Source organism: Phoenix dactylifera, chromosome 6 (assembly GCF_051530095.1).
Source record: "Phoenix dactylifera cultivar Ajwa chromosome 6, Ajwa_hap1_PhDact_Kaust_v1.1, whole genome shotgun sequence".
NCBI lineage: Eukaryota > Viridiplantae > Streptophyta > Magnoliopsida > Arecales > Arecaceae > Phoenix > Phoenix dactylifera.
In genome coordinates, this window is record NC_143195.1 from 35,555,030 (window position 1) to 35,577,940 (window position 22,911).

Sequence of the window (22,911 nt, forward strand, 5' to 3'; positions counted from 1 at the left end):
GAGCATGAACCACAACCACAAATAACGGGCTGCAGTCCCATCAATGAATTGCTTCGCCGAATGGCACCAGCTACAATCCAATCTGGACCCATGAGAAAGAAACCCTCGATTCATTTCAACACCATCCTTGATGCTCCCCAACGCGCTAAGAATCACGCGCGCGCGTGCCTCTTCTAAGTGCTACCACGCGTATCCTTGGTGCGCGCGCCTGGTTTCGGCATTACATCAAATTTCAGCATTCCTTTTATTTTGAGGCAAAAGGTTTGGCTTTAAGCCTTTAACCCACCAATGCGCTCGTACCACCACATCCACAGCTTTCCAAGTGGGCCGGGATGCTGGTGATGGATGCTTTTCTCTTCTTAGTGTGGGTACGATCCATGTGCTTTGTTTGTTCCAACTGCGGTTCTGCGACTAGCAACCATTCCGCTGCGTTGCCTGCATTGGCGCGCAGAAAAGAAGACTAGGCGGTACTATAGATGGCGAGACCAAACGATGCAGCTCCTCTAGGCTCTAAATTGCTGTAGACGTCGGGCAGAGCTTTGTGCAAACCTCTTTGAGATAGCATGAAAGCCAGATCTGCTTTGCCGACGATGGTTGGCTCAGCGAGACCTGACTATTTCCGACGAGGATCGGTGGGACGAGGTTTTGATCAGGAAGGCTTTCAAAGTGCAGTTAGCTGAGAGGGTACATGCCATTCTGCTACTTCAGAGAGCATTAGATAGACAGGTTTGGGTGGCGTGCTGAATCTTGCTTGCTGAATTATCCATGGGGTACCATTCCTTACCATTTTGTCATCAGTAGTTGCAACTATGATGATTTATTGACCCTTTAACCGTTCTGATGCCATCTAGTAATCTAGGCACATTTTTGAAGCTTGAAATTAGTTTGTTTTCTGCCTTTGGTATAAGCCCTACTCGGGTTTTTAAGTTTTCTAGCCTTAGATGCAGCATGATAGTCATAGCTGCTGTGCGTTTCTTGTGCTGCAAAATAATTTGAAGCTATCTTGGTGCTTAAAATTTTGTTGCATTGATCCAGATTAAATAAAAAATTCCCGTATCTCATGCTCTATTTTCTTTTTTTTAAAAAAGAGCGTACTTGGTGCCCAGGAAGGAAAGCTTGACACGTAACCTTGTTCGTCCTGTTTTCATCAAGAGGATGCCCATGAATTCGCTTGTGGTCTGCTAGATAGCTTGCATGGCTGCTGTCTTGACCCCAGCTTGAAGGACCAGGGCCAGCCACCTTGGCACCTTCATTATAGAAAAGGCATCCTTGTCGAGCAGGTTTTTGGAGGCCGTCGTCCCAGAAGCCAGGTAACCGCTGCCTGTTAAGTCATCCCTTTCCACCAGATACAGAAATCCAATTTCCACCTGAAATCCCAGTTTCCTGTTATCTCCGTTTTTTTTAATGTCATAACTGTTCCATTGATTCAGCTGCGATGCTGTGACTGTGGTCGCTGTCCGGAAGCCATGTTCAACATCTGGAGGCTGCACAAGGATCAGGTGTCGATGGAGAAGCAACAAGCTCCACAAGTTGTTGCGCTTCAAGTGACCTCAAGTCAAGACCAAGATAACGGATAAGTTTGTGGGGTATCCGTTGGAGCTAGACTTGAAGCCTTTTCTTAGCTGCCAGGCGGATGGAGTAGGCATTCCTTCTGCTCCCAATTTGTGCCTGGACATTATTATTAAGCTACCGCTCGTTCATCTCCAACAGCATGGTACCTAACGGATGATTCTAGAGCAAGTGTGCTTCCACCATTTTATTTATTTCTTATGATTCTAATGATTCCATGTCCACTGCAGGTCGCCAGAGTTTCTGAAGCATGTATTTAAGAAAGCAGCCTTCATCCTTTTCGATACAAAAGCAGGGATCCTCATCCTGGCTTTCAACTTTAATGGAGGCACACAACATAAATAACATTAAATGACTAAACAACTGCAACTTTTCAGGCATGGTTGCTGGAAAGAAATTTGCCGAGTTCAGAAATACAAGTCCCAAACTTCTTAGAGCTTTAACAAATATGTTGTCCAAATGCCACAAACACTCTCCTAAGGGTTCTACAGCCCCAAACGTTTCCACTATTACAAAAGCAGGTCATGCACAGCACCAGGAAAGATGAACAATGTATCTCCGTGAAAAAATTACGAGATAAATTTACGACAGTAGGCTAGCAAGCTCCCCCGATGTCGAGATTGATCCAGTCTTCGAATAACTGTTCCTTAAACACGTATATGAATTTGACCTCACGAACCACACTCAAAGGATTCTATCCTGAAGATCATTGATAAGACTGGAAGCTAAAGATGTCAACCTTTTCCCAGTCTCCCCAGCTATGGTCTTGAGGGAGGATATATCCTCTGAAGCCTGAGAAACACAAGGAAGATATTGAAGCAATCATATGGAAAAAAACACATCACAAAAAACTTAGCCATTTATAAATAAATTTTGGTCCTACACTCAAGCCATCAAATTTGATGGTTTGCTTCTCAAGAAATAATTAAGGTTGTAAGGGCAGTCAATGCAGTCGCAGTTTGCAAGCACAGATGATGAACAAAAATTAAAGATCATTCATCACCCCTCATGTTCAACCATCTCAAAACTCTCAACGAAAATGATCTTGGTGCACATTTCTGACGTTGACCTAGCAAGTGGAATCTTCTGGAACTGATTAATCAGCATATAACATCCCATGTTCAGGAAAGTACCTGGAAGGAGATTCGGTTGATAAGGTCCGCTGCAGTAAGGTCAAGTCGAGAATCATCCATTTCATGACCAAAAATATCGGCACTAGAAATGGAAGTTGACCCCTACATAGAGGAAAGTTAAAAGTGAGTGGCTTTTGAACAGCAATCCAACTTTATTAGTTAGCAAGGCAAATTAAATATCAATAATCGGAACTTGATAGTTGAAGAAATCAAGATTTTAAATCCCATGAGACAGGGCCATCAAGGTATTTCTATAGAATGGGACACACCACCATCCACGTCCCGACAGTTGGGACAAGAGATGTCCCAAGACATATTGGGATGTTGGGACGATGGTAGGACGATTCTATCCCAGCATCCCGCAGGATGTACTATCGGGATTTGAAACCATGGAAAAGATAGCATCCAACTCACATATGATTCTTCCCAACCATCCACACAACACAGTGCAATAAAATTATCAACATATGGAGCTCTAGAGATGAGAAACAGAACTCAACACAAATCACGATGAAGAACTACTATATGCATTTAAGTAAAACTCAACAGCCTATGAGTTTAGGAAAATGCTTTCCGATTCCATAACCATGCGAATCTACAAGTAACACTTTTGTGGTGCTTCCCTATTTGTTCGAGACGGTCTCTTGGACCATACTTGTCAGGCCCTGACAAGTGAGTGCACTAGCCCCATTTTCACATAGTTAAAGTGGAGTCACATATGTTGCTGAGCTAGCATTAATCATGGTAGTAGGATACGTGAAATGCATGAGAGAGACATCATGGATGGCTGCAAACTTGTGGAGCCCTGGAACCACCAAGCAACCAAAAACTAATAAAGTATGGAGTCATGCTGGATCCCTGTCACTGTATGGGGCCCATGAGTGGTCATGCTCCCACAAAAACAGGGATTCTTTTGGAATTCTTTTAGCTGAAGTTGATTCTTTTAGAACTGATGAAGGGATGGTTTGAAAACCGGCGGAGTTGTATCACTCTGCCCCGTGCATGAAGAACATCACATCTACATATCAGATTCTAGTAAGGGTTTATGACAACAGCTAGAGTGCATACTGAGAACTTTTGCAGGGAGATTTGAGCCTCCATATCAGCATCTTTGTTCTGATCACCAAAGAATTGGGCTGATGAAATTGACTTTGCGTTTGAGAATTTCTGCCTTGCTTCATCACTTTCCTGGATCTGATGATCATGATGAGAGTTAAAACAAACAAACAAACAAACTCGGAGCTTAGACATTCGATAACAAGATCAAGTGCTACATGATTTGGCATCCCTACTATAGAGTTGTCCACTGCATAAAACCAAAAGATCCCAGGAACTACCCTTAATGTCACCTTTTCCTGGGATCTGTTGCAGTATCAGTTTTATGCAGACTTATCATGCATAAATATGAACAAAGTCATCATCCATTAATGTAGCCTTTTCCTCATGTTTACCACCACAGTTATCCCACTTTAAAAAAATGTCAAGATAGAGAGGAAAAACCAATGATGACACCAAAAACCTTGCAAAAATAATTGATTTAAAATAGGACGAGAAAATAAATTCGATTAAGCCAATAAAATAACTTCTCTTGAAGTTCTTTATATGTTTCCACCATGCTAACCAGTGGATAAACTACAAAAAAATGCTTTAGTAACCCAGAAATGTAACTCAAAACATCACTCAGTTGGTGTGTTGTCATTCCATTGCTCCCTTTGTACTTGCATTGTGAATTGTGCCAAATAATGAAGCCACATGATTGGTGGAAGATAGGTGAGTGACTTTTTTTTAAGTGATTTTTCTGAGTTACCATAGCATTGCTCTAAACTATATAACATTGCCTAGCAAGCCACTATGACTTCAAGTATCTGACACGAGAGAAATGCATACAGAAAGAGATGCAAACATAATGTTTGCAATTCCACAGATATTATACACTAAATCCACAGATGTCATACACCAAAATGTCAAAACGCATCCACCTTGATATCAACCTTGGCAAAAATTATCCTGACATGAGCATATACAATATGGTTGTGTTTCTTCAACAGCATCAAATATGAAGCTGTAGGCTTTGGTCCATTAAAAAATGAACTTTGTCCAACATGGAAAACAAATTCATGCTAGCCAATGTGGCAAATAGTTGATTATGCACCAAAATGATAAAGGGGGGAGGGATCCAAAGTTATCGTACGAACATTAGCAGAATGAGCTTGTTAAGAGCAATGTTTTCATTATGTAAAACATGGATAAACAGTACATGATGAAAATTTGGTGGCTATGTCCATAAACACATGCTTGACAACACAGGATGACTTAAATATCTCGAAATTTAATATATCAAAAACTAAGCAACAGTAACCAAATAACCAATAAAATTTACAGAACATCCATAATTGGTCATTATTGCTAACTTACATTTTTGACATACATCATTTGCCCATTCTTCTTTATTTCTATACTAATTTAAATAAGAAATTAGCTCATGATTTGTTAAACTGAACTGAATTGGTTTGTCGAGGTGTGCTGGCTATAAATAGTCATAGGCTTCATAATTGTGCGATTGCATTCAGTACAAATTCGATTTATTGTGTAATTAAATTAGAAATAAGTTCACTTTCTTTCTCACATAATTATATGCAACCAATAATTTAAACATAGTTTTCTTTTTGTTGCAACAAGTTCATCAGTTTTCGAGCAGCACGTGGTAATATCTCCTAGGGATTACGAATTAGAATAAAAAAACCACTACATGGTAACTCTGATCACAAATTGAAATGGTAACTTTTGGTAGTTAAAGTAACATCACAATTATAGACTATATGAATAACCATAAGTTTAAGGACATAAAAATCATAGAAGCCAACAAAGATATTATACGTGACTGGGAATACAGGAAAGCAACATGACTCCATCATATGGCGTGTGAAAGGTCACATGTTGAAGCAGAAATTAAACAGGAAGTTTGCCATAGTTAAATCCACATGCAAAATAAAAGCATGATCACTTTAATGAGAAATCTTTTAAAATATAACTTTACCTGTGCTTTTGACGAATTGGAGCTTGATTTTTTCTGAAATCCACTATCCATTCCAAACTCTGCAAAGAAATTTGAAGATTTTGGTGGTGCAACATGACTGATCACTTGAGCACCTCCCGAACTGGTCTCATCAGATGGTATGGTTTCCACATACTCAAATCGAGAAGGAAAAGATGGGCCATGTGTTGTGTTGGAATTTGCCAAGGATGTTACAGCAGGTGCCGGTTCTTCGGGCTTCTGGTCATAAAGACTGTCGCTTGGCTGCAAATTAAATGATTAGCAAAGTTAAAATGGTCACTGCTCACTTCTTCATCATGCCTAGAAAGGATAAGACTAAACATCATAAATTTTGAGAAAATGTTAGAAGGCAAATATGGAGGCTCCACAACTGCCTGATGATATAAAGTCCAACAAGATGGGGAAAGATAAACAAATGGAGGCTGCTACCACAGACATTTCGATAGCCACCCTTAGGAACCGACCAAAACACCACAATCAAACCATAGTCAAACTCTGTAAAGTTCCTCAGACTTCATTTATTTTTTATTTATGATTGTTAGAATGAGTAAGCACAAATTTACCTTTGTTGTAAGTCTTCGGACGCCAAGCCCCCCAGCCTTGCTTCCTGTCCTCTTCGCACCAATGGGCTTTTTAACAGCACTTATAACTGTAGAATGAGTAGGAGCCTTAGGTGACCGAGTAATCTTAGACTCATGTTTCTCATTTAAATTTTCCTTTGACGCATCCACAAGTTTAAGTTCAGGAAGACCATTAGCTGCATCTGGCGACTGGGATGCTGCAATCGGGGAGGAAGGCAAGCCACTATCTTCTGTAATGCTTTTAGCAACCTCTTTGGAAAGTATCTGCCTGTACAACTCAGCAGCTCTTGATGTATATTTTGCCTCAATTTTGCCACCATCTGTCCATCCGTGCTGCTTAAAGAAAACCTGTGCACGGTTGTTGCCCCCAAAAGCCATCATCTTCAGCTGCTCCGGAGTCCATGAGTCTAAATTTGTGGACCTAGAAATCAAGGAAGCAAAACTCTTGAGTAATCTATATAACAACTCCCGAAAGACCCATTCAAGATCAGGTTATATATTAAAAAAAATTGATTTAAGTTATAATACAACTGTAGCCTCCAAAACATAAATAACATAAATATATCAAAAAGGGCTAAGTGAGAAGAAAAAAAATAAAGAACAAAAGAGAAGTGATGAGATACTTCTTGTATGGTAACTACAACAGGTTTTGTAAGTCAAACTCAACCCGACCTGATCACTATATTACAGTTATAACATTAATAGATAATTGCAGCTCAGCTGCAAGAGCTCTTGCCAATTAAAGGAAGAAGTATGAACATAATGTAATACCAAGCATGTCTATCTTACCTGCTACCAGAAGATTCCTTTCCAGTGACATGATTATTAACCAATCTATCTGATTAATATTTGTCTTCCAGTGATGTGTCTAAGTTCAAGCTCATATTTCTGACAACCTTAAAAAATTATTGACACCAGTGCACTTCAGAAAGTAACACAGTTCCTTCCAAATTTATAATTCAATGAAGTCACACTTCATTATTATCTAATCTATCATTCAACAGAAGATGTCAGCAGTCAGAGAATTTTTTGCCTTACTTCATAAGAATTTTTTTCTCCCATGGTTCTGATACAGATAAGCTATAAATACAAACAGCAGGCCATGTAAAAGGTATACTGGCACAACTAAAAGCTCTCGAATCATTATCATCAACTGTGATAACCTACATCATATTCTTTGCCAGGCAATTATCATCAATTAGAAGTCATCTCCAGTCCATTTACCTATCACAAAAATCATTGTCAAGCTTCTTTATACTTAATGACCACACTAAAAGAATCCTTCATTTTGAAGAATTAAAGCATGCCTTTGCCATCACATATCAAAAGATAGAAAAATGTGGAGTACATGACAATGCTAAATTAATTGAAGGGAGATTTGTTACCATGGTATATATTCATTTGCACTTGTTCTCATATTTTATCGCCTTCTCATATTGTATGTTATGATTTGTGCATGCAAATTACTCGCATTAATCATATGATTGTTTTTTTATTCATTGCATGGTTCCCTATAGCTTAAATCTCAAAACTTGAGCATATTTACCTGGTTATAATTAGTGTGGCAGAAGAAATTGGTCAGCACATCCATCCCTAGCTGGTGCTTTCTGTCATGCAAAACACCAATCTAGATACGCTGCTCTAGATTTTATATGCAAAACTAGTTTTTAGGAATATATCTACAAAGAAAGAAGCCCCTTTTGCTGCACTACATTATCAAACCCAACTGGAAATATTCCCCAAGTCTAAAAAAATTTCAAAGCAAAAGCCCTTTAAACCGCTATGTCAATAATAGACTTCCAGCAAGCATAATGCTCACTCTTTCTTTCTTGCTTCTCTACATCCTTCTATTATAAGCATCAGATCTGTGACTTCGATCATGTTGCCACAAGCTTGCATCCATCCAACAACCTAAAAGTTCAAGACCGAGGCTTCATTTTTCTTTTTCTTTTTTTACAAAATATCAACCTGGTTTTGATAACTTAGCTAGACAAAGCAAAATTTCACCACCTATGAACTGGCCTCTTCTGTATTCTACAGATTATAACACGACCTGCAAGAATGTTTGTATGCAGAATATACTTTGTTCAATTAAAGAATCAAAATATGCCTTGTAGTTTGCCCTACACTTCCCAAAAGTTGAATTCTGTACTATGAATTTCAGTGTATTCTAAACTTCTCTCGCATACAGCTCAGTGGATGGCGGTTTCCACCCAGAGGAATCCAAAAAGCAGCTAGCTAGCAAGAATTCTATTAACATCTGATAGCTTGATCTCAATTTCCATTGAAGGGATGTGAATGTTACCATATAGTCATTAAAATTGCGTTTGGGATTACCGATCACCAGCTGCATCTTCTCATGTATATAATTTCAAAATTACTTGGCTTAAGGATTCGAACCTCTTCAACTAAACCAAAAAGAAAAAAACTGGCATAAAGGTTCGCAATAATAGCAACACAATCGATTCAGGGTTTTGAAAGGGAAATTCATGAAATTCAGAAATTGCCTGCAAATTAATCGGAGAAAAACCTAATTGAACCGCAAATACAGGAAGGGAAACCTAAGGTAGCCTCCATCGAGAGAAAAAGAAAAGAAAAGAAAAGAAAAAAACAACCATCCCATACCTCACGAAACTAATGTGCACGCCGAGGCTCCGGTGGACGGCCGAGCAGTCAATGCAGAGGAAGATCCCGTACGTCACCGACGCCCACGTAGGGTTCCTGGCGTTACAATCAAAGCACATCTGAGACGAAAAGATCCACCGTCAGAAGCGATCAGATCTGGAGGATACCGTCGGGATCTGGAGTTCCCGCACCAGATCCTCAAAGCCTAATCGATTTCCAGGAGAAGAAGCGGTCGAAATTAAGGTGCAACAAACCAGAATCTATAAGGGTAAACCTGAGACTGATTCCCATAAAAGAAACAAAAGAAAGACCAAGAAGAATAATAAGAAGAAAGAAAGAGAGAAAAAAGCTTGAAAAGATTACCTTGTTCTCCGACTTAGATTTGAGCTTTTTGAAAACAGCGTTCTTGTCGGTGAAGCTTTCGGAAGCCATGGCTGGTCAGAGAGAGGGAGAGAAAGAAAGAGAGAGAGTGGGTTTTTTTTCCCGAGAGGAGGAGGGGGTATTTGGGGCAAGAACCTCTCCCTCTGGGGAAAAAAAGAAGAGGGGAAGACCTTGGTTGCTCTCACTCGAATTAAAATAACGATGAATTGATAGGTTACTTACTAAACCTTTTAAATTCCTTCCACGATTCAGGAGTTTTGTAGCAAGGTGTTTTTTTCGTTCTTTTCCTTCCGAAATTGCGAGGCCCCCAGCCGTGATTATTTTACCTTCCGAGCTGGCAAGGCCACGAGCCGAGGGTTCGTGGCGACAGCCGCATAAAAAGTTAACAGGCCTGCGGTCGGTAGAACGAACGGAAAGGCCGGGTTAGATGGCGCGTAGCACCTTCCTCCTACCGGATTGTTTGGCGGTTCTGCTTTTTTACGAGGTTACATATAGAATTTTGTACACGTACCAGCCCCTTTCATGATGGCACCGAGGGCCTGTTAATTCAAGAACATACTCTAGAAACAGTGGAATTGGACGACGGAGAATAACCATATGAGGGATGTAAAAGTTTTTTGTCTGCAATTTCGAAGATTTTTAGGTTTATAGCAGCATCTTTCAGACAATTCAATTAGTAAATATTGGAGACAAAATTATCTTTAAACAAAAAAAGAAGAAGAAGAAGAAACATCACTTGATTTGCAAGCCAATTCCTGTCAAGTTACCAGGTTTTATATTTGCAGGTATCCAAACCTCTGCTTAAGACTATTACTCCCCAAGAAAATCCAGTATAATTCAAAGTTCAAACAATCAGCAAACAAGTAGCACCACGCTCACTATTAATTGAAACCCAAATGTAGCTTAACGTCAATTAGTTCATTCCCTATTGCCAGGGTTAGGTCAAGGCTCAACCATGGCTCCAGGATGTCTGAAGCATTCATGAACCTCAAATATTGCCCCAACAAATACATCATTGCCATCCCATGAACTCTCTTCCACTTCAAAGCAAACAATATTGTGCATAGTGTACCAAAAAAAGCATATTGTGCACACAAGTCAATGGCTTTTCATATCCTTCAGTTGAACAGTAGAACGAAGGACCTGGCAGCTCATATGCCCTGCATTTGGTCTAGGAATCACCTTGAATGAGAAGATCCTAGGTTCTTGTGAGAACCGTCCAGACAAGACTCCATACCCACATGTTTAAAGTTGTCGTCAGTAAAATATGTTCCAAGCTGTTGCAGTTTTCTTGGCCTGGAAAGAATTGTTGTCTATGTGCTTTTTGAAAGGTCACCTGGCAATTGTGTCTGCATGCTTCTCCTAAGAAATTCTGAGATCTTTGCACATGCAGCATGGCCATGTCCAAGGCAGTTGATATAATGACACTCTGAATGGGGAGGAAAACCAGAATTATCATTTGGAAAATGTGGTGGAAACATAAAGATTCTGTTTACTAATAGTTTTACTTTGTCCTGAAATGTCAACCAATCTATAACTAAACTTTTGATCTTACTCCATATAAAAAATCAGAAAAAGATTCCAGAGGTAATGATGAAATTGTTCTTGTAAACTCTAACAGCAATAAATGAAGATACTAGCAAAGGGCATAACAAGTAAACAGAACAGAAAAGGTGATAAGCTTGTACGAAAAGTTCAATAATACTCCAATGAAGATAGTAATAATTCTATTACTGCTTAATTTTCAACAAAATATTTATACTGGAAAGGCTACCAAAAAACGAGGCAACAAAGAAATCATATCTTACTATTTGAGGGTGATTGAGATTTACCCATAGTCTTTTTTTGGGGGGGGCTTCACTCTCTTACAGTTATTTGGCATATTTGGCCGCTTGAGGTTTAGTAATGCACTTGCTATATAAAAGTTAAATAGGAATCATTTTGCTCCTGAGGTATTAGCTTGTCCACTGCCAGTTTTGTAGGATGCATTTTGGTTTGATTCCTTCGTTCATCATTTATGGTTGAGAGACAGGCATACTTTTCTGTTCGATACATCTAGTAAACTATTTATAAAATTCAAGCAATTTAATTGTTAAAAGCAGGTATGATGTCAATTTGACATACTTGTGTGCAAGAGAGAGAGAGATTTGGATAACCAATGAAAAAAATGTTGGTTTATGCATCTTGTAGCTTCAGGTTCTTTGCAATTACAGTGATCATAAAAATTGTTATTTTCAAGAATAGATAAGTCAGTTAACCAACAAATGAACTAAGTAATAAAAAATGCATGATAAGATCAATTGACATCCCAGTCATCACAGAAACAGCAAAAGCCTTGTCAGCTATGTGGCTGTAATATATGTTAGAATTGGCAGGGAACTGTGTCATGGATAACATATGGGGTTTGAACAGAGCACATTCTCTATATCTCAAAACGGTGGGTTTCAGAAGGTCATAAAAATCAGGAATCACTTGTATGGTGCTCATGAATTCTTTTATTAAATTATAAGAAAGAAGAAATATGAAATTGTGAATGCACTCAAAAGAGTGCAAAATATTTTCCCTTATTCCCACTTAAAAATTCTAACGAAAATATTTTTTGCTAATTAGTCCAAAATGGCAGGCCATTCGTAGATAGATAGGTAGATGTCAATGGCACAGTTAGAAGGTCATTCAGATCAGAAACAGAAGCAAGTTTCTGAAACTTAGGTTAATAGTAAGAACCTAACATTAGCGAACCCTGTTACTTGAATTGTCTAGATTAGAAGACTGTAGGTGTACACAATTGCAACATGAAAAGGGATAGTGTTAGAATTTTTACCAGACATTAGCCCATGGGTAACAGATGTTATGATTCCAGGTTCATCATCCACAGCCGATGGTGCTTTAGGAAGGACAGAAAGTGGGGAATTTGGAAACACCAAATAAGCGAAGGCTCGCATTTTCTGTCATTTTGCCAAACAAATTAATATTTCTAGTCAGTGTTATTCTATGATGAAAGTAATGACTTTCTGTACATTTAAAAACAACTAAATATCTAAAGCGAATAGATTTAATGTCTAAGTTCTCATTTAAGAGTGGTGTGCAATGCATGACAACAATAGAATGCAGACATCCATCCGAACATTAAAATTAGAGTGCGGCATTCAAAGGAAAGATTTATGTTAATATATTTTTACAGTATGCATCCGATAAAGCAACATTGAACCTTCTAAATTCAGTTGCATCTTGGATGAAGCAGAGGTAAAGTAAGAGATGCAGGGTGGTCAATAAGAAAAATAAGGCAAAGCAGGAAGACAAAAACTTCCGAATAAAAACAGCATGACAGGCTTACAAGTTACAACACAACCAGAGATTAATAATATCAGATATCCTGACCTAGATTGAAATTACACTGAGAATAAGGTAATGAAGAAAATGGTGAATTTGGAGCGAGAAGAATGATGGGAACAGGGCTTGAAAAGCAAACTGGGAATTGGACATATTGAAACTCCTAGACATGAGTGGCACCTATATCTTCTTGGTCCTGCTTGCTTAAAGAAAATTCCTGCACCTAAGGTTGTTTATTAAGATAATTGATTACCTGCTCTTCTGCTTTGGTTGGATCTAAAATTACAGAACCCGTCTCTGTTAAACCACAACAGATTGCAACTGCAAGTATATCACAAGTTAAATTGCAGCATAAGGTAAATGAAGAACAAAATTACAATGATGGTTAGCTTACCAGCAAGATGTTTTAAAGGAATACCAGAATCCACAAGTGCAGCACAGGATGCATTGATGGCACATGGGAGAAGCTAGAAACATTTATCAAGGAATTTTCATCATTGGAAACAATGTTTAGATACATTTACATCTACTTCATTTTGTAATGAGGGGGGAGTGCAAAACAAAACCACAAAACCAAGGCTTTTAAATACCACCAGAACAAGACAGTACAACCAGTATCGCACAGTTCCAGCCAGAAAAGAGCATTGAGAGCAAGGCAGTCCTTTCACTAGCAAGGCAGAGTTCACGCGCATCATGCAGGATCAGGACCATGGCACCCAAAAAAGAATTTAGACATGACAGGGAAATGTTACCCTACAAGAGAGGATCCAGAGGTGGTGCAGCTCACGGCAAAGAAGATCGAGATTATGGAGATAGTTGGAGAATCATTTGAGAGAAGCTATGTTCAGGGGTAAGATGATTATATGCACACCTGGCATGTTGGAAGCCGGGTTGATAACAAAACTTACATAGGAGGTGAACAGAGGAGCAGTACCAGAATACCCGAGAGCTGTTTCGTCAAATAAAGGAAGTGGATATTAGTGACAGATCAGCCAGTGTATCGAATAGCTTTAGCATGCAACAGATCTCATCTTATGCCATAAGTAAATCTCCTACTGCATCAGATAGACAGTGGACGGAGTGCTCCATCCACATACAATCCTTATGCATTCTTTCACTCATCTTATTCAAGAGGATCCGAATGCATATTACCCCTGCAATGAATATGGGTATAGCTACGGGTCAGAGCAGGGACTACATCCTACTACCCTTAAAAGGGATGGTCAGTCTCCTACGACTACCACACACGCAACCGCAGTATCAGGAACCACAACCAAGTCACTATCATACATCATATGACCAGTAAGGAAGGGATAATTTCGAAGCTGGTAGAATATCCAAGATCTAGACTACGAACAAGACCCAAATATCCACAATAGCCATAGATACTCTACTTGGGGCTAAAGTTATAGAGTAAATTATTATACATTTTTTTACAATATATACTTTATTTGTTGTTTTTAATTATAAATGCTAGTTTATTAATCCAGGTTGACTCGATCAGTGTCAGTACCAATACTGGCACTCCGATGTCACAAATCCATTGAAAAAGCAATTAAAACACTTTAAAAAAAAATGTTCAATTGCATAACAAGCCTAAAAAATGAAAAATACACAAAAAAGTGGTCTGGCCGGAGACCTGCACCATATACCGGTACGGGACGAACCAATACCATACCGATCCAATTAAACACTAGTACAAGCATCGGTCTTGCAAAAACCTTCAACAAAAATACCTTACAATGCAAATTAGGACGGCTTAACAACTTTCAGTGGAGGTCTCCTAGCTTGTCTTTTTATGGAAGGAATAGCAAAAGTATGCCACTATGGCCAATTTTCCATATCTTTTTAAGCAAATAACACCTTTAACAAACCAAATCTTCAACAAAGTGAGTATAAAATAATAAATGCCGAATACATTATTGAAGAGGCGTCTAGGAATTGGGCAAAGGGTGGCTCATTTTGTAATGGATGTCAACATATTTTATCAACACTGCTATAAAGTAAAAGAAGTGGCATGTATGTGGCTTACATATAGATCTGTAGATATAGGTTTTTTAGCATTGTGTCTATGTTTGCATAGTCATTTGCATTCCGACATCTAACCATAGGCTTTTTTTCTTTTTAAGAAAATAAAAAATCATCATATTTGGAAAATAAGCACTAAAGAGGTAGAAAACATAAAGGATACAGCACCATCATCACCAACGACCTGTAATACAAGAAATAATTGATGTTAGCAGGAGAAGAAACAAAAGTCAAAATAACTTGCTTGAAATTATATATAAATATGGATTGACTTGATATTATATAAGCAACAGGGAAGTGCCAACCTTGGGAATTAATGCATTCCATCAAGTACTGAAGTCGTACAAACATAATCCTATGTATAAATGGTAATCCTATCTTCACTAGTACTTCACATTTTTGCAAGGTTCTTGCTTGCAGAATAAAAGTAAGATGAATAAATGCATGCCATCCACTAGAGAAAGCAAGAGTCCAATAATATCATACATGCTCATAATTTACAGAAAAGCAGTCTAGTTCATTAGTAGATGTACCAGTCTGCACATACCAAAAGTAATAATAGACACTTGACTCCCCACCCGGCCCACTCTTTAAAAAAAAGGCAAAAAAGGGGAAAAAGGTACAAAGAGTTTAGCTAGCAGGTAAAGAACCAATTATTGTGGAGGACTGTAAAAAAGTCAAGCAAGTTCTGGAGTGGATGATAGGATAGTAAAGAAGGAGGTCTATTAAGGTGATTATATTGAGAAACTTTGATAAACTCTATATGCTTGGTGAGGTCAGGAAATGTCAAATAAATAAATTGTTGGTATTTGAAAAGGATTTTGGCTGACACAATCACAGCAGCTGTTACATTGCAAATTAAAGGAAAAAAAGCCAAAAGGGGGGAAAAGAACAGTTTGCTGAACATGGTATGATACTCCGCCTCAACACTCAAGCATGAAATGACCTAGCCTCTTAGCTTACCAAGAGACTAGAAAATCTCTTAGGAGAAAAAACATAACTTGCCGCCGAATAATGATCAATGCATCACTGACCAGCCAACATCAGAACATGCTTGAAGTTGAAGCAAAAAAATGGGTAGAAAGTGTGCAAATATGCCTGAGTGATAATGCTACAAGGTCAGCAAATAATCCAGAAAGCTGAAACAAAATGGACAGATGATGCAGCAGCAATCAATTGGCTAACAAAACACACAGCACAGTTCATATCCAGCCATGAGATGATGAAATAAACCACCCTACTATGTGTTTTCAAATTATGCTTAATAGGCATAGGCATTAACTCTATTTCTGTTGGGCAAATTTATGAAAATAATGTCATGGCACAGGATATGCAAACCCAAGGCCAAGAAAGAAGCAAAAATAGTTTAAGCTACTAATCTTGAACCAGTCTAAAGTGCCCCTTAACATATTGAAGTAGATGAGATTATCCCTAGTTATACCCATGCCATCATCATGTAGGTGAGAGTCTGAGAGACACTTGCAAACAAAATGGCATAAACTATATGCCAAAGCCTGTTTCAGACCACATGGGACATTATGAGGGGAGCTTACATGCTGAGGTTGACAAGGACAAGAGGAGTTCACAAATAGGCTCTTCTCCATACATAATAACAGTGAAAGCATTTTTCATGATTTTAAAGTGTAGAAGGCTCTTTAACTACAGGTCATTGCTAGTGGGCATGCTAGCACTCTCTTGATGTGACCTTACTCATGGAAAGAGTTGGTGGCCACAACAAACCATTGAAATTCGAGGGTACTTGTTACCCATGGAGAGAAGATTGATAGGTAAGTTTATCAACTATACAGCAATTATGACTCATGAATGCTAGAACAAAATAATGTAGGGAGGCTTGAGATCATAAGTTGTAGAACATAAGTTAAAACAGACTCAAAAATGGGTACACATAAGGACCTGATAATACAGCAGTACTTAGTGCTACCTAAGTAATTGGAGGTCTGTACGGACAGTACGGTGCCCAACTATTGAGGACATCAGGTGCATAACATATCAAAAACATGGACCTAAAAACAGCACATCTTAAAAACATATTATGCTACAGGATCGAGTATGAACCTGAGAATTGGTAAAAGGGTCAAAAAGCAAAATAAGGAGAAGGATCAAAAGGTCTAAAATGTAGAAACAATGAGAAAGCTGCTAAAGGATACAGGTTAAGCAATAAATACTTTTAATGGTGGCAACCATAGAAGGAACTAGCAAATAAAAAGATGATAGTAGAGAAGGCTCTCAAAGATTGTCACATTGTTGAAGCATGTTTGTATCTAGTAAGTAGGTTTTTGAAATTTTCTACCTCGATGGCATTATGGCTTTTCCCAATGGTTCTTATATAACCATGGCAGCAAAAGAAACTAAAATCATGTTCCACACATGCTAAAACATTCATCATCTACAGCTAAGGTCTCGCCTTAGATTGTCACTATAGATGAATTCCAAACCAACTTTACTCACCACAACATTTATTTAAAAGATGCATGTAGTTCAATACAGCATATAAAAAGCTTCAAAATTTTGAAACACTGTCCGTTCAGGAATAGTGCAGTGAATATTTAGGATTCATATTAAATTAAGTTAATTCAACTCTCAAATGTAACCTATTGTGATTTTATACAGTATGGTTTGTCTTTTGGAACCATTTAAGTTTAGCATATTAGCTTATCCTATGAGATGGCTGTTCAAACTTCAAAGTATCCAAATGAAACACATAAAATTTAATGTATAGGAGTGCGTATGCTCGCTATGTATAGGAGATATTACAGTAAAATTAACAATGAGGCAATAGAAGTTAAAATATTTGAAAAAACCATGTAGAAAATTTGATATGTAAAAACTGCAGAAGCCAAGACAGATGAAGGAATTAAACAAAAATTTACAAATGGAACACCTGACCTGAAGTATGATAGAGGTTGTGGTATTTGGATGGATTGTCAACAGGCAGATGCTTTGCAAAGTTCTCTTCAAGATCATCTCATACTCCTTTTCTTCTTTTCCTAAATAATAATTAAAAGAACCCCTTAAGAATTTAGAAGAATTTGGATAAAGGATATGCACGGTGAATAATTCATTTCCTTGTAACATGCTAATAGGTACTGAAGTATATGAGATTATGTTCTTTCCATAGTGTCATTGCTTCAGCCTTCAATTTACATGCTATCTATCTCACCAGTCTAGACACATAAAGGTTAGGCCAATTTATCATAAAATCATGTATGTTGTTAAGACAGACCAATTGTCTGCATAATCTTATATTTTAACCATGTTGCCCGCCATCCTCCCTTGTTATAAGCTATATCATTTCTATTCTTCAACAGCACCAGTCCAAACCTTAGTTACTTGAATTGAGAGAGAGTGAAAGAGCAGTTAGGAAGTGGGTGCTGGTCTGAATTTTGAGGGAGATTATGGGGCAGATACATTATCCTAGGTAGATTTTCAGAGAGATTTTGAAGCAGACGTCATCCTAGGTAGAGGTTTCTTACTAGTAAGGTCCAACAAATCTCCAAAGCAGAAACTGATCTTTCCTAGCTTCCTCAAGGAAAGATGGAAATTTTCATAGGTCGGTCTTTTCCCAAGCACGAGGGTAACAATCTACCAAAGTTGGCATTGGTAGAAGGCAACATATAGTCAACAGGTGGGAAAACAAGAACTTTTGAGCAATAACATCCTATAAGAAGTCAAGTCTTCAAAGACATTATCCATCTGAATATCCTGATATATTTTCCTTTGCTAATTTCTTGTAAAGAAGAAAACTCTGATAAGCTCAATTGAAGTTTAAACTTGAGTCATTAACTTATCAATAGGCACAGAACACCAGTTACCAAGCAGGTAGACAAACTTTTTTTTAAATTCTTGGGCTGTTTGTCAGTTCACAAAGAACATACTAAATTTGTTAATCCAGTATTCCACAAAAGGGCCATCAGACATGCTAAAACAACACCACCAAAAATAAAAAGAGAAAGAGAAAGAAAAGCCACCATCAATTTAATTGTTGGGAGGAAAATTGTTGGAGGACTGGCATAAATGGGCACCTTTTTTTGAATAAAGAGAAGAACTTTTGAGATTCGTGATATGGCAAGAAATAAAGAACTCAAGATTATATGATACCTTCAAAACCAAAACAACAAATATCTAGTTTTGCAAAATACTAAAACTTAGTTTATGATTTAAATGGCTGATAGAGAAATTTTCAGTAGAACTTCCATCTTTCATGAGCTAGTCCTCTAGATAGGCTAGTCCTACTTCCTTAAAATAGCTCCACATAACGCACTCACTATTGCATGATCAAGTAATATAAGAAAATAATTAGTTCAATAACCAGACAAAGAAACCAAGCAAACTTCAGAAAGAATGTATATATATTTGCAATATGCCAAACTGCTAAGGGAAAAAAATAACGGAGGTAAATACCAATCTGCCCAGTTTTGGGCTTCCAAATTACTTCAATACAGGCTTTCTCAGGGTTCTCGCCCTTTCTGGTTCCTGCTTTTGGTCCGTAAACAGCAGCCAGTACAATTGTATCACCTGTGCATATTAAAAAATAATTATCAAAATGTTGGAGTAGTTGCCAGAGGGAAATTTATAAAAAGACCCAATTGAAAGTAAAGAGTGGTTGCAACCAACTTAACCAGTGCCAAGCACATCTTATAAACTCATCACAACTCTTAGAAAGGAGCATAAACCTAAAACTCAAGAGATCAAATGAGAGGTTACCAACTATAATAAGTTTTTATAGAATATGATAACAGAAAAGGAGACCAAAAATGAAAATTTCAGCAAAAAGTTAATTTATGATTTGAAAATGGCCTAGAGGATGATCTTTGCGAATGAACTCCAGAAGTAAGGGATACTAAACTATGGTGACAAACCCATTATGGGATGTTTTTCCTCCATCTTTCGCTCCTCATTCCCTATGTCACTATGAACTATGAGCAACATAATATTTATTAGAATAAGATTCCACTTCCTATTCCCGCTCACAGCTTTTGAGGTGCCTTTGCAGAGATGTCCAATAAATACAAAGTTTTCTTTTCTCCCTAACAAATAAGGTACGATGACAAATGACTGTTTGCTGATCTCCATAATCAACCAACGAAAGTTCTAAATTTTACCATCTAAGAGTAACAGCAATTTATAAAATCTCCCTCCAAATTAGAAAAACAGATGCAACTGAAAGTACTTAATAATACAATCATTCAGAGCATCCTAGCCTTTTCAACTAACCCAAGAACATTCTCAAGTTGCATCCTCCATTCTACTTCTTGGTAAGTAAAATAGCATTCCTAGGTAAAAGGTACTTAGATAAAAGGCTCAGCCACAACGTAGTTCCATTATACAGTTTCGTTTTCAAAATTTATCAAAATTGCATACATCATATATGCATTAAGGCAAATCTACTAATATGACTGTTGGAAATCAACTTTATTGAATGTACAAACAAAAATGTTCCATCCTCAAAGCTTCCAGGTTCTTATAAGCCAAAGCTTCAAAGCAGGATCACCTATATTGACACTCTCACTCTAGCTGGCTATCATGATCCAGGTGTGAGTTACAAATTATGAACAACATAGTTTTATTGTTCCATCCACCAAATTCGTTTCCTGCTCGAAGTCCTATCTCCTCTCCTGAACTCTAACACTTAAAGTTCATTGTACTGATACTTGAGGAAATATAACCATATATATCATAATATGAGTGTTAATTGGATACAGTAGTTGAAACAAAGCATGAAAAGCATATAATCCACTACTTAGAGCAATAGACAAGATGTGCACATGATGCAGGACAAATGGTATTCACAAGTAACTAACTATTAATTATAGAAAATATATAATTTTAACCATTCAATGAACTTGTTACATGTGCAAGACAATTAGAAGATATGATTTGAGACCCACAAAGCTCTAGTCACCATAAAATTTTCTCAGTAGACCATTTCGTCAATAAGAGTAGAGGAGAACTTTTAATAAAACATGAACACCATTATTTCGTTACATGGTTATTTTCTGTTTATCGCAATCATCTTGATTGTTTAATGATTTATTCTAAAGTTGCCTCATACAATCCTTTATAAGAATTCCTTAAGAACGAATGACATGCCAGCATATAGTTTCTATTAGCAAATCCACATTTTCATTTTGATGCATATAGTATGACTATAGAAGAAAACCGACAATACACAGAAAATCATCTTGTTTGCCAAATGGATAGTCAAGGTTTACCGTACCCGTACTAAACCGGTACACAATCTCATACCATACCAACACTCGGGTACACCTCTCCATCTCAAACCATACTACACACTGACACTGTAATAAGATGATACTGGTCCAAGATTTGGTACCGAGACGGCGAACCTTGTGGACAGCGGTTTGTACCACCACCAGACCCAAGAGAGCAACATATGTTGTCGCCACCGACTAGGAGGAAAATGGAGTTATGCTCCCGAGCATTTGTTCATGACCTTTGACCAGCCATATGTCTAGAAGTGATGGGCAGAAGTCATTGTTAACTGAATTCTGCGTAACTCACTATTGTAAAAAGTTATTGGTATCACAACAACCTGGTGATGAACAATTGATGCCAACATGATTATATAGTATGATACATCCTCGGCAATGGTTATTCACGAAAATAAAAATTCAAGATTGTTGGTAACAAATCTAGTATATTAGAACTGGCCAACAAATAACCACCATGACTGCATTCTTTTTTTTTTATGGAAGCATAAGTGAATCAAAGATCAAAGTTATTATACCCTACACGCACTCAACAGTCATGTAATGCATTCAATGTCTAAAAACGTTGTCATCTAAAATAGATTTCTTGCTATGCCTACATAAATGGTGTTTATGATGGTAAGCCACCATTATCATCGTGATAGTCAAATGGGTTATTTATGGACTTGATAGGTTTTCATTCTTGCTTTTGACTTTGAGTAATCATTAGTTTGATATAACTTTCTAGATTTCATTCTTGCTTTCCACTTTCAGTGATCATTAGTTTGATATAACATTCATGCTTCATTTGTCGCTTGTAAAAACTAACTTGGTTTGAACTCATATCTTTGAGAAGTATAGATGCAACTTTGATGTCATGGATTCATATCCAATTTACCCATTTAACACAAACCGACATATAATATAAGCAATAAAAGAAATAATATAGGTTTGGGCTTTGAAGAAGACTGGAAATAAAAGGAAGATACAAAACAAAGATAATAGATGCTTCATGGCATGACTAATTCTAGGAACACAATAAAAACAGGGACAAGCAGTAGATTATACATAAAGACAACCCATTAGACAAATGGAATAAGCAATCAAGAGAGAATAAAATAAAATAAATCATTCGAATCCCAGAGAAACACAAAAACCCACCTACAAGAAATAACCAAAATTAGAATTTAGCAAGAGCAATTGAAGCAAACAAAACATAAAGGGCAAGGAACAAGTTACATGATATCATATACCAAAAGAAAATGGGCGGCTATTGATGTCAGAGGGCAAAAAAAGAAAAAGAAAATGAGGAAAAAAATACAGAATAATCTCCATTTTAAAAGAAAAGGAAGATGTAAACTTTACTCACTGTGTCTGGATTGGGTTTTACCTTGGGACCAACGAGCCGATCCATGAGCTCGGTGGAGCAGATTCCGAGAACAAGCGAGCGGTCTCAGTTGATTCGGGGTACGCCCGTCCGCCCTAACCACCTCCATCTCTCCCACGACCCCCTTGCTGGATTCCAAAGGGATGGAAAAGAAGAATCCAAATATCCCGCCAAATCAAGAACTTTCCGCTCGTCCCCTTTAATATGAAAGGTATCAAAACCGGAGTTTTGAGACGTTTGAGATGGAGACAATGGGGAGCTCTAAAACCCTAAAACCCAGCCACGGACACAGGAAAATAGAGGACGGACGCCAACGGACCGGGCAAGGGCCGAGTTAGGGGGTCGTGGGAGAGAGGAGTCCGCCGTCGACGGTTTCCCAATCGCCGCCCGCCGTCCACCTATCGACCCCACCGAAAGCCGTATGCTTCCCCTCGTCCGGCAGTCACCGGCAGCCTCCGGTCGGAAGCAGAAGATGCGACGGAAGGCCGGTAAGGGGGGGGGGGGCGACTCCGGAGACGGAGAGGGCGGGGATGATAGGGTTTTTGATCCTTTCCCTTGGTGAATAATCACGTGCACCGTGCGTGCCAAAATC

The 22,911-nt window shown here is 38.1% G+C and overlaps 2 protein-coding genes across 2 annotated transcripts; both read right to left on the reverse strand.

The window, feature by feature from the left end:
* Nucleotides 1-1,921: 1,921 nt before the first annotated feature.
* LOC103704706 (putative ADP-ribosylation factor GTPase-activating protein AGD8) lies at nt 1,922-9,806 on the reverse strand. The gene is made up of 7 exons (XM_008788111.5): nt 9,327-9,806; nt 8,964-9,082; nt 6,321-6,759; nt 5,740-6,000; nt 3,771-3,896; nt 2,703-2,804; nt 1,922-2,361 (listed from the first exon to the last, which is right to left on the reverse strand). The coding sequence occupies exons 1-7, from the start codon at nt 9,393-9,395 to the stop codon at nt 2,254-2,256; spliced, it is 1,224 nt and encodes a 407-aa protein (XP_008786333.4). The 5' UTR covers nt 9,396-9,806; the 3' UTR covers nt 1,922-2,253.
* A 390-nt stretch (nt 9,807-10,196) lies between these two features.
* LOC103704708 (Ribosomal protein S5 domain 2-like superfamily protein) lies at nt 10,197-22,911 on the reverse strand. The gene is made up of 8 exons (XM_008788112.6): nt 22,323-22,911; nt 19,125-19,238; nt 17,610-17,710; nt 14,866-14,886; nt 13,069-13,141; nt 12,928-12,995; nt 12,166-12,289; nt 10,197-10,773 (listed from the first exon to the last, which is right to left on the reverse strand). Exons 1-8 carry the CDS (start codon nt 22,426-22,428, stop codon nt 10,658-10,660), a joined length of 723 nt encoding a protein of 240 aa, XP_008786334.3. The 5' UTR covers nt 22,429-22,911; the 3' UTR covers nt 10,197-10,657.